The 12,897-nt window shown below is 40.3% G+C and overlaps 1 protein-coding gene across 5 annotated transcripts in view; it reads left to right on the top strand.

Moving 5' to 3' along the window:
* Positions 1-12,897, top strand: part of LOC102291233 (glutamate receptor 3) — a 92,257-nt gene that overhangs the window by 24,715 nt on the left and 54,645 nt on the right. For all 5 annotated transcript variants that reach the window (XR_006055477.1, XR_006055476.1, XM_005927908.2 and 2 more), the window contains exon 3: positions 210-449. Coding sequence is in view for 3 of the 5 variants with exons in the window: in XM_005927908.2 (XP_005927970.1) it covers positions 210-449 (240 nt within the window). In the remaining 2 variants the exon portion in view is untranslated. The remainder of the gene's footprint in view (positions 1-209; positions 450-12,897) is intronic.

The raw sequence follows: 12,897 nt of genomic DNA, 5'->3' as shown, positions 1-12,897 counted from the left end.
AAAACCAAAGACAACAACATTAAGATTCTGACTCTTAAGCTATTTATGTTGTTAACAATTTAGCAAGTGCGCTGAGCTTCCTTTAGAGTCATACGAACCCTCGATTGGATATTATTGAGGGGTCAAGTATCCAAAATAAAGTGTTCTTGCGGAGAATGATCATGGTTTTTTTTAACTCGTGTCCTTCATGTACTTTGCTGTCCCTGCAGTTTGCTCTCAGTTCTCCCGCGGGGTGTACGCCATCTTCGGATTCTACGACAAGAAGTCCATGAACACCTTGACCTCGTTCTGCGGCGCTTTGCACACCTCCTTTGTCACACCCAGTTACCCCACCGATAATGAGGTGCAGTTTGTCATCCAGATGCGACCTGCCCTCCGGGGTGCTGTCCTCAGCCTCCTCTCTCACTACAAATGGCAGAAGTTCGTCTACCTCTACGACACCGACCGAGGTAGGTGACAGCGCAAGCCTCTACTCGGGACTTAGAGCCGGAATTACATCACGGAAACATGTTGCAGTGACTCAGAATGGCAGACGAACAGCAGGGTTAGTAAGGGATAGATTTACCCTGTAATGCTTCATGAAAGCCCTGTAAATGCTTGAACTGTTAACACTGCACTATTTTATACAGTGGTTTGGCTGTTATGTAAATGTGAAATAAATTCACCAGCAGCTCATAACACTGGTAATAACTATTATGCTTTAAGAGACGGCATGCTCTATGAGCTATAACCTTTGGATTCTTCAAACAGTTGGCTGCTTGGTGTCAGTTAATCTCCTGTTTAATCTTGTTGTTGATATTGGCTCGTCTTTCATCTGAAATGAGGTATGTCACAGCTGCTACTAAAATGTTTTCTACAGAAATCAGAGTCTCTGCCTGCCTGTGGGGGCTGCTTATTGTTTGTGTCAATGAGGGTTCTCTGTAGTTCCCAGATTGCATTGCCTTGTTGACGCCGTGTATATGACAACCTGTCAATGTAGCCAAGTGTTCATTTCTGGGATTTTTAATGTCAGGTGAGAAAATGAGCTCATTATCTCTCCGCAGAATAATGATCCCCTCCTCCTACAAAAACTTCAATTTATTCAAACACCACCTGGGCAGAGGGGGGAATGGATATGTTCGGGATATGACAGACAAAGCCAAATTATGTCTTCCTCTTTGTGAAGGTGTCAGTAATAGTCACTACATATTCCTCCTGCACTTTTTTTTTTATTTGTCTTGTTTATTTGCTCATTATAGAAAGGTCCTGACCCACAGATGTGCTTCAAGCCACCTGTCTTCCCTTCAGCAAGATTTCTGCTTTTCTTTGGTTCTATTTTTTCATGGTCCTGCCTCACGCCCCCACCTCTCTCTCTGTCTTGCTTTGAGGCAGAATATGAAGTGTGCTTTAGCAGAGAGTCTCTGTCTATGGGTCTCCAGGCCTGTAGGGTCTAGAGCTGAGGGCCTTAATCCTCCACACAGCCTGCAGATAATATGTGGTTAATTAGGGTCACTCTGACTAGGACACTCATTGGATCTTCCCTGCGGATGCTAGCAACCCACTCGTCCTTCAGCACAACCAATACTGCCCGTCCCCCATCCTTCTGCTTTTCCGCTTCTGTCTGGCAAGTTAGACCGTCTGGGGCAGAGTGGGATACATAGCGGAGGTGGGCAAAATAGCCTGAGATAAAAAAGAGAAAATAAAAACAGAGGCGGTGTTATAGGACGAGAGTGATAACAAACAGACATATAGACTAAAGAGTGAAAAAGGGCGATAGAGGGCAAAGGAGCGAGGGAAAATAAGGAGGAGGAGGAAACAAAACACCAATTCCGTCCTGCAATTAAGGCAACAGCAGGCGCGTTTGATTTACAGCCTTTTACCTGTGTACAGACAATTCCCAGTGTACAGTACATCCCCGTGCTGAAGCCCCTGCCAAGTCACTTTTACCTCTCTCCTTTCTGCCAGTGGTGTAAGACGATCCCTTATTAGGGGGAGGACATTGGCCCCAGGAGGGGATTAAAGTCGTTTATTGATGCACTCCATCCAGCACTTTGGGGGGCTTTGACACTTGGCTCATCAAGCAGACAGATGTGTCAGAGAACCTCTACCTCTGCTTATCAGGTAGTGCAGCTCCCTTGGCAATATGGACACTGACTGCTGGCTAAACCACGAGGAGTGACTGAGGAAATGGTCTTCAAGGGTGCATGATTTTTTTACCTCTCTGGAGCAAAAGAGAGCTGACAGACAACTCTCTGCATTTTCAAAGCATGACGGAGCCTCCACCATGTTTTGCAGATTTCTGTAAACTCACGGTTGTAGCTCTCTCCTGACCTGCTCCATACATATTGATGAGGATTTTAACTGAAAACATCAGATTTGGATTCATCAGACCTCTTGCCATGGATGTTCAGTCCAGTTCTTGTGTAATTTGGCAAATGTCAGTCTTTTATCCCTGTTTCCTTCCCTTAGGAATGGTTTATTGACAACCACCCTCCACTGAGACCATTTTTAAGGCTTAGGTGAACATTAGATGGATCCAGTGACAACCTAGATGCATTTCTCAAGTCCTGTGTCAGGTCCTGGATTTCTTTCCTGTTTGTAAAGGATACGACTTGCAGATATTGTTTATCTGGTGTAGATAGTATTTATAGGTCTGGCAGTTCTTCTAAAGATACAAGTTTTCTTTTATGTTTGGACAAAACACAGGTTCATCCCTTGCGTTAGATGCCTCTTTTATGTTTGAAGGACTCATAGGTCACAGTTAAAAAAAAATATTTAAAACACATCTCTGGAAATGGTCAGGTACAAGGCCTAGAGTATCCTGAGAAAACTCTGAAAGATCTTCAGAAAGTCTGAAGAACTATTGTACTATTGTTCAAGACCCCTTTAAAACAGTACAGGAAAGTCTGGCTCCTTGAAAGCACAATGTAAAGAAACATTGTGCTTTCACAATGTTTCTTTACATTGTAAGTACTTTAATTTCAAAGTTTTTTACTTAACTTTTCAAACTTGAATCTATCTCTCGGTTTCAGGAAACTATTTAAAGTTCTGCTCACGTACTAACCTTGTAGTTCTCATGCTCTGACTTACAGCTGACTCATGTGAGTGGGAGGTATGGTGAGCAGTTAGTCGCTTTTAGCCGACGGCTTGCTGATTATATTGTGACACTATAGGTCAGCATCACATCAATTTATTATTTTTTTTTATAATTACTTAGTATTATTATTATTATTATTATTATTATTATTATTATTATTATTAAATGAGCTTAAGATGTCCTCCTTCGGAGGATAGAAGTAGCATGTTCAACACCTTAATCTGTCACAGGGCTCTGGGTCTCTCTTTTTTAATTTTTGTCTGAGGATTGTAATTAATTATTAAAAAGTCTAAATTATGTCCCTGCATGCAGGTGGCTGTGACAGATTTCTGACTTTGCAGTATGCAAGCAGCGAAATGAACAAACAAGCAGAAATCACAGCTGACCCTCTGCTCTGCTTCAGGCTCATGTTTGCCACAAAGCACCTGCTTCGATGTATTAGTTTCTTGAGTGCCTTTTTTGCCTTTTAATTTGTGTTTTATAAAAGCATTGATCATTCATAATACTGGAAGCAACTTTGCAATTATTCTCCAAACTCTTCTATTAGGGATGAAAAACACACAGCGCTACAGAGGGGGGAAAATCACATAGCTGAGTTCCACCAAGAGGTTTTATTCAGTCAATAGAAAAGATTAATTACAGCCACACTATTCATTTGGCTCTGTTATTGGACTGGCAAAAAATGCTTTTAGGCCTCAGTGCAGTGCTTTCAGCCGGAGAGTGATGGTCCATATGCTTCGGGCTCAGATGTATTGGAGGGAAATGGAGGGAAATTTGTACCCTAAATGCCAATATCAGACAGCTGTTTGAAAGCAGACGTTATGATGAAGGAACTGCACTGGAAGCAAATGGAGCCTCCGTAGGCAGTGTTATACCAGCCTAATGAGTGGCTACTCTCCTCTTATCTGAGGTAATATATTGACAGGATACATTATGCGTGTGCGTGTGTGTTAATATGTGTGTGGATGGAACGAGATGAAAGATCCAAACAGCTACTTTGATTCAACCCACTACATTTCATACATGAAAAAAGACTATCCCAGCAACACTTCTTCTCAATATCAATAGCACTCCTGGAGTTTCTTTTTTTCTTCTTCTTTGCTTTCAGCTTGCGTCAGTACATGAATTTCCCCTTAAAAGCTGGAGCTCTATAGGGTGATAGGGTGAAGGTAGATGGATCTTGCCCTTTCTGTTCTGGCGGTCAGGTATGGGCAGATAATTGCCAGTTCTGTGCAGCAGAGACAGATGATTACAGGCTTTATTGTCTCTCCCAGGCACAATCAACCCTGATTCAGCAATCTCACCTCTACTTGATTTATGAGTCTCTGTCTTTCCTTCTTTCCTATTTCACTTCGTTCTATACCTCTTCCTTATATGTTTTTAGCTTTCTCTTATGTCCCTTCCTCTTGGAGCTCACCGTTGTTGTCTAGTAGACGCAACCTTTCCTTAAGCACAGCAAAGTAGTCAAGAAATGATGAATGGGAAGAACAAACTGTAAGCAGTCATAAGAAATGGTGCATGTTTGACAAAAGAAAACAAATTGGGATTTTCAGGTTCAGTTAGCTCAGTGTGGATGTCAGAGCTGCCATGTTCGTAGCACTTTTGAAGTAACTGGCCCTTTAAAAACAAAAGCAGGCATACTTGATGACATTTTGCTGGCTGGAATGAAAATTTTACCTGTCGCTAATGCCTGACATTAGCTTCGTGAGTTGGTTGTTGCTGCTATTTTTGACTTTTTAATTTCAGGGAAACCTTTAGTATTACATGAAACAGCAACAACAGAAATATTTCAAATGTCAACATCTATAAAGACCAGTTGATCAGTCATGAAAAAGCAGCCTTTTGTTCTTTTGAAGTTATAGCCAGTCAACTACTATACATAAAATAAGCAGGTATAATTAGCTAAAATGCTATACTAGGGCTGTGTGATATGACCAAAATCTCATATCCCGATATAAGACATCTATCGTCCGGATAACGATATAAAATCACAAAAATTTTACATTTTCTGAAAATTCTGTGAATCTCGGGCAGCTCGACTTGTGTAAAGTGTTTCCAGCTGAGCGTCATGTAGCTGGAGTCGAGTGTTTTAACCGATGCATGAAACTATACATTTTTAGACATAAGCTGTAAACGGCCTCTGTTTTCTATGTGAGTATTTATTACACGGCGTGCTGCGGGGAAAAGCCTGTTCTAACGTTTGAGTCTAAGGTTTATTTATTAGCACCTGGCAGCTTTTTTTTGCTTCTCATCCGTAAACACTGCATACTCTTTCACGTGATTCAGTTTATTTTGAAAAGTGTAAACAGGATCTTGAGCTTTATTGTGACAGGTTTATGTGGAAAATAAACAAGCGGACACGCGATGGTTTTACCTTCATTGTTGCTAACCACAATGCATAAAAACAGTCGCTTGTCCGTCTGTAGTGTGGTTACATTCAATATAAGAGAATAAGAAATTAATATAGTCACTACAGTGACCATCAAAACGATGAAAAAATATTGCCGTAAGCAGTTTATTTTGTGACACCACCAAACAAACGATAGCGTAAAATGAAAGATAGACGTTTTTATATCGTCATCCGATATTTATCGTTATATCGAACAGCCCTATGCTATACTGTGTAAAATTATTGAAACACAACTCATTTATATCATATTATGGAAATGTGCAAACAGCCAGCATGTTTTCACTCCCAAAGTGTAACATTTTACACTACTTGACAAATCGTCAATATATTACGCTTTCGGCCACCCAACGCGTCCCTATATTACGAGTTGGGAAAAATGAGGAAACATGAGAACCATTTGGAATGAATCTACACATGTACGTTTATTTTATTTAAATCGCTTTGGAAAAAGCTATCTAACATGATTAAGGTGGTGGTTAACGTTAGGTATAAGGCTAGGGTTACGGCTGGAATACACGGCTGGAACGTGTGTTACTAGGAGCGTCACTCTATTCGATTTAATCCACAATCCGGCACGTAGCATAGGAATGCGGAAGGTCACCTTTCTCGTGTTCATAGTACGCCTCAGGATGTGACAAATCATCGGTATATTACACGTTGGGAGTGAGAACGGCCTGCAACAGCATATATACAGTACATAAAGAACAGTCAATACTTGGTATGACCAAATTTATTCTTCATATTTTGAAAGACCTTAAGAAGGCCTAGAGAACTATTGCTCAAGAAGATTTTAAAATATTACAAGACAGTCTGGCTCCATGGAACCAAAATAAAAACTTTTAGACAACCATTAATGCTACACAGTGTGGCGGTAATGTGATGTTTTTAACTTTTTGTGTCAAATATTGACCGAAGTGACATCTTGTGTGATTAGTTTGCCGATGGTTGCTGGAGCGTAACCTTCCCAGATCTAGTAAAATAATTGCTACTTAATAACCCCTGAACTCTGTTAGTATTCATTTGTATTCACTCCAGGTGTGTCAATACAATTCTGTGAAAATCATCAATGGGATTTTTTTAAACGTAAGCCCCAAGCCCACAAATAAGGGTCTGTTTAGGGTGGTGTTAGCTGTAACTTCTGCCTTTTACAGTGTCTTAGGCTAGTTATCCAGCCATGCTAACAACTGCAGCTTAATCAGGGCAGATAATCCTGTCCTAAAGCTCTGTCTGAAAAGACATGAACACACAAACAGTTAAGATGCACTGTATACCTATAAATCCAAAGCTTGACAGGCCCGTTGTGACCAGTTACTGTTGCAAAGCTGGAACTGATCAGTCTGTATGGGAGAGGAGCTCAGACATCAGGAGGACAGTTGCCTGTTCATTCTTCTTTCATCTCTGCTGTGTCATCCTGCTCTAACACTGTTTAATTCACTGAGCTACCTTTTTGCATTACTTTATTTTGTCAGTCTGGAGAGACAACAGGATAACAAGATAAATAAATAAATAATAATAAAACATTTATGAAAGATGACGTAAATATGACCGAGTCTTCTGAAAGTGTGAAGGCACTTTTTATGTTTGACGTGTGAAGAAAAATTCACACAAGATATTCACTTCCGGCTAGATTTTGTCACAAGAGCTGGAGCCGCCACCTCTTGAAATCTATCATGATGAGACAGAAGATTTTAGCATTTCGTGCAATATCTATCACCACACCAAGGCATTGATGACATGATGAAAAAAATCCCGCTGTCTCTTTCCATCATCTTCTCTACCAATCAATATTCTAAATGTGATACATTTAGATGGAAAATGATCCAACACAGCTGAAGCAGAGAGCGCAGAGCTATTTACTGTTATCATTTAACTGCTGACAGTTGAAACTATAGTGCTCAATGTCACAGCCCCACTACAGTACAAAGAAGTCAAATGTTCTCCGAGCAGAAATCTTCCAGGTGGAAGCTGTATCCCAGCTTTTAGTCTTAAAAATATCCCCAGAGCATGTTTTTGATTTACTCTGCCAATATTTTCAATGACCCCAACTACAGCTGAGTCACTTCAGCAAACTAATCTGGACCAATAAGGGGCGTGCAGAGTATTGATTAGAGCTTGCCGCAGCCACAGTGGGACTGGATTGTTATGAAACATGCAAATGTCTACGAGCTTATTCTGATTGATTATATGGAGACTTTACAGTATTTGAAGCTGAACTGCACACAAGCTGTCCCCAAGACAAATATATTTACTTCCTAAACAAAAGTTACTTGCTCTTTCATTATCACCCAGACAGCTGTCTCCCAGACAACAGTCTGAACCTAAACCTAAAACAAACAAGTCAGTCTGTGATTTCCATAATAGAAGCAATAATTTGTTTCTGTGTTTTTGGAAAACAAATAACTTGATTTTTTTTTTAAATTGTCCTCTGTGGAAAAATGTAACATAATTATGCAAAGATGTAGTTATTTGTTTTATAGTTCACTGTGGTTAGCAGTTTTTGGTTTTCAGCTTGAAACACCAACTCAAAATGACCAGCAAACTAAAATCCGAGGTACAAAACTGAAAAGGAGAAATCCTACATTTGTGATAATTAATGTTACATTTTTTAAAAACAACAACAACAACAACAAATCTCATAAATCTGTGTTCACTGTCAGCTAATTTTCAGGCTATGATTCCAAGCAAAAAGCCGCTCACCCGTAGACTATAAAAGATGAAAACTTAAAATAAAGCTAACGTGGGAAATGGCTGCATTCTGTCTAATGGCCAGCAGGGGAGGTGACTCCTATGGCTGCAAAAAACAGAAGACCAAAATAATCCAACAGCTCACATGATTTATGATCTCAATAAACATTATCCAGAAGAGTTTATGGCCTCCATCGGTCATTTCATGTCTTATTTAATTATGTTAATTTTGTAAATTATGCCCCCATTTAGAGGATAACAGCAGATAAAGCAGGGCATCCTTTACACTGTACTACAGTGTGGTTACCTTGCATTTGACAACTGGCTACTATATAAACATGCAGTGTCCTGATTTTCTCAGTAAGAGTCATCTGTAGCTCATAATGTCAAAAAAACTCTAATCTCAGGATTTAAGAAGCAGGCTGCAAACAGGTGGGCTAGGCCATGCTGACTATGTCCATTTTGTGTTTACAGGTTGGTTTTGTTTTAAAGAATGATAGTTCTTAGGAGCATGGTGGGTCTGTTATCTCCATCAGAAGATGGTGACTACATGTGACAAAAAAGACCGACTGGAACAAGAGTGACACTGACAGAGGACACGCTCACAGTGCTGACATGCCACTTGTGTGACGTGCAGAACGTCAGTACAGCACACGTCACATTTTAGCTTTTTAGCTAAGTCACAGGTTCGGTTGTTATTTTTATGCATAAAAGGTTTGGTGCAGTTTAATTTTGCTGAACTGTGTGTAAAGAATATTTGCAAGCACACTAAAATGAGATTAAAAAAATTATCTGTCAGATTCTATTAATCTGCAGGCATCGATCGAAGACCACTTGGCTTTGTATTAAACTTCTATGTCTCCCCACAGACACAGTGAAACAGGCAGAGAAGATAACTCCTGGCCTGGCACAACTGGCTGAGGAATGTGCCAACAAGGCCAGGAGGCTTTTGAATGGGAGGATGACCGCACATAGTTAGCTTCATCTCTACTTCCTGCCAAGCTACAGAACACAGACAGACAGAAAGACAGATATGTGGATGGGGTGAGCAATCATGCACAGCCGGTTGTACTGTAACCAAAGCGAACCTTGCTCCCTATTCTTCAGCGATCCCTCTAATTGGCTATCCAGAGACAGTTGCCTTTGTTCTCTGAAAGAGTCAAACGATAAATGCCTCCCGCTGCTCTCCTGCAATGTCTTCGATGGCAAACCAAATCAAGCCTGGCCTTTAATTTGATTGAAGTAGTTTGGCATTGTTCTCACTGGTGTAAACAGCATAACAAATTAAGAGATGTGACACGTTAGCAGAAGAGCAAAAGTGTAGTCCAAACTACAGTGATTCAACACAAAAAAACATGAAATATTATTGCTTATTATTCTGAATATTAAGCAGCAATGATCTGGAAAAAGATTTTAAAAAAAAACAAAGAAAAAGAAAACATTCCTTAAGATTAAAAATACTTTTTGCAGCCATCATCTATAGCCCGAATGCAGTGGCTCACTCAGTTTGACAACCGCAGCGCCACACATATAAACACATGTTATATGTAGGATTTTTTAGCAATAGTTTGAACTATAGTTCAAAGGTTATCATAAAAACAACCCAAAGGAACAAAACCTCTCTGAAAGACCTGTGATTGGCTAAAATCTTCCATCACAAGTCAACCTGAAAAGGAATCCAAGAGATGACGACGTCTACTTTTCTTTTAGACCACTTAAATTAAACCACGCTGAAAGGTTATTAGGAAATTTTTACCCAGTAACAAAGACTTAGAGCCTCTCTTAGCTTCAAGAAGCTGCTGTTTTACGTGCAGCTTTTCAGCTTTTCATATGTGCGGAGAAGCCTAAGCGATATTTTTCATGCAGGATTACACACCATTAGTCGTTTCTCTCCCTTTTCAATTTGTTAAGCAAATTTCACACAAATAACATCTAGTCAAGTGCAATATTATCATCCACAACTGTTGATTTATACTCGCCGCTCGCAATGTGAGATAATAAGTGTGAATGCCAGTTCTCTACTGAAACCATGTCTATGTCATGGACCACACTTTACTTCCACAGCTTTGTGGTCTCATCTCAGCCATTATAATAGGACATCAGTTGCACCCAGCTGAGACTTTATGCAGACACACACACATGCACATACACCTCTTGTGCTTTAGTGGCCCTCTCCTTCACGGCGGCTTCATAAAAACTAAATTATGCATGCATCAGAAGAATAAATCAGCTTGGACACACTGACAAGAAAGGGCACATCAGAGAAGCCATAAAATGCACAAGAAAAATAATATTAAAGAAATATGGAGGAAGCTATACAACGCTGGCATTCTTTCTCACATTTTTATTTTGCGCACATGAAGTGATATCTCAATATACAGATAATCCAACCTGCACCAGGAACCTGCGTGATTCAGTAACCTCTCGATATACTACAAGTCAAGCACCTGTAAAAAATAAAAAGCATCATATGAGAGCCATCGTCTGTCACAATAAGCACACAATAAACCCCGTGCTCTCTCTGTGTCCTCTTAACTGAACCTGGAATAAAGCCATTTTACCACCTACCCATTGCTAGCTTCAGCAGCCATGAAATTACTGCTGGGAGCTTCTTTTTTCATTATAACAAAATGTCCTGGCCTTTGCTTCAAGCAGTCATAGAAGAGGTAGATTGCCTTGATGGTCGGTCTATGTCACACGGCCAATTTGTTTGTTCGAAATGACAAATAAAATGTCATCCTCGAGAGTAAACACAAAAAGTAGAATAATATTTGGACTTATTTTGTAAAAGGCTCTGTCTTCACTCTTTCTGTTTCTGCAGATTAGAAAAAAGCTGCTGGGAGACTTTTGTGATCAGTCTATTGTCATCATTATTGATCATCCCCTCTGAGACGTGCACACACAGCTCCACATGTGTGCACGGATGTCCCGCCCCCCTCTTCGTGTTATAGTACGTGCTAATAATATGTCACAGTATGTGTGAGGGATAGACAAGAAAGACTGACGGAAGGGGGAGGGAGATGGAGACGCTCTGAAAAATCTGTGGGAGGATTTTCAGAGTGGTGAAGCAGCTCTTCTCCCTCCTGCATATATGCACTTCTAACGATACAGACAGCATGCTGCTTCTGTTTGATTTGACATGCGCTGTCTTTCTGATTAGGACAACACTTGGCAGTAAAACTGTTGTGGTTATAGGCCTACTGTAAATACCACATCAAAGCCTTGGCTACACACTTTTGGGCTACTTTGCTTCACGGTGAATGCTACGTCTCTAATGCGTTCTTCTCCTGTGGGCAGGAAGAAGCTGAGGAGCTCTAACACAGCGCGACCTGATTTCACATCACATCACATGTTTCTTTTTTTTTTTAAAAACAAGTTGATCTGTTTCAAAGCCTAGTTTTTTCTGTTAATCGGCAGTTTTTCTTCTTTTTTTTCAGCTGTTTGCTTTAGAAGTCAATAATACACAACCCTTTTAAACCGCAGCCTATTGTATACAAGTTGTGTGGCTATACCAGATAAGACTAATAGTAGGCCAGGTAAAGCCTTCCACCTAAGCCCAAGATTTTGATCTCCACTGCACAAACACTAGAGCAGGGGTCAGCAACCTTTAAGACCCAAAGAGCCATTTCGACCTGGTTTCCATGCAAAAGAAAACACTGGGAGCCACAAATACTTTTTGACATCTAAAATGAAGATAACACTGTATATATTGTTTTTTAGGTGTGTTGCTTATGAAATCCATGAAGTGCTACAGAGAAAATTACATTTTATTTATGTAATTAACACATTTTGAACTCTTAAAGAAATATAACAAAAGGAAAGACACCCAGCTGAACTAAAATGATCCATGTAGCAAACAAAAACTGTTGTGCTGCCACCCTTATATCGCCTTTGTGCTTTTGGAGCCTTGACCTGACTTTTAAAAAATAACTGGGAAAAAAAGGACTATGCTGCTAAAAAATGAAAAATAGATATTTGCAAAATTCTGCCTAAATATGTATTTTACCTGGTTAATGTGTGTGGCGGGACGTCGTCTGCAACGCCGCTGCAGAGGAGGCCGACGCACCTGAGCGGCACCCGCAATCACGCCTCGCCGCCTTAACGTCTGTGCCATCTATGCTGTTGTTGGTATGTGTCGGGCTGTGAGCTGAAAAGCTATAGCCGGCTGTGTGCGCACAGCAACCGTGTGTGAAAAGTGGTCAATAAAGAGATGCTGAAAAGCATGTTCATGCAAACATCGTCAGGTCTGCTGTGGTATGTTTAAAATGGGACTTCTGCTCCTGAACCTCTGCGCACAGCGTCTGCAAATCGGGGCTGTACGAAGTCACTTTTATCTTTACGCAGGACTGTAAGCTGTCATCTGTGAGGCGTGAGCGGTGTTTGTTTTTAACAAAGTTCACAGAGGAGAATAGCTGCTGACATAATGTGGATCCGAAGATCCATAATTGGCCTACCTGGGGTTGAAAGTCTTGATAAATGCACGGCGGTTCACAGCTTCCGTGAGTGTGACGCTTATTTTGAGCAATGAAAAAATAATAAAATATAATTTTATTTTTACATGTCAATATCACAATAATCTTCCAATTTAGAACTAAGTTAAAAAAAACTAAGTTAAAAAAAGAACTAACATAAATAAAGTAAACTTCAGCTAAAGACTTATAATTTATTTTCCCAAACCACGCAGAGCCGCACTATAAGGACTAAAGAGCCGCAGGTTGCCGACCCC

The sequence above is a fragment of the Haplochromis burtoni genome, unplaced genomic scaffold (assembly GCF_018398535.1).
Source record: "Haplochromis burtoni strain Fernald_Lab_line unplaced genomic scaffold, NCSU_Asbu1 Contig_10, whole genome shotgun sequence".
Lineage (NCBI taxonomy): Eukaryota > Metazoa > Chordata > Actinopteri > Cichliformes > Cichlidae > Haplochromis > Haplochromis burtoni.
The sequence above is the reverse complement of the archived record's forward strand: the minus strand, read 5'-3'. Positions and strand labels throughout refer to the sequence as shown.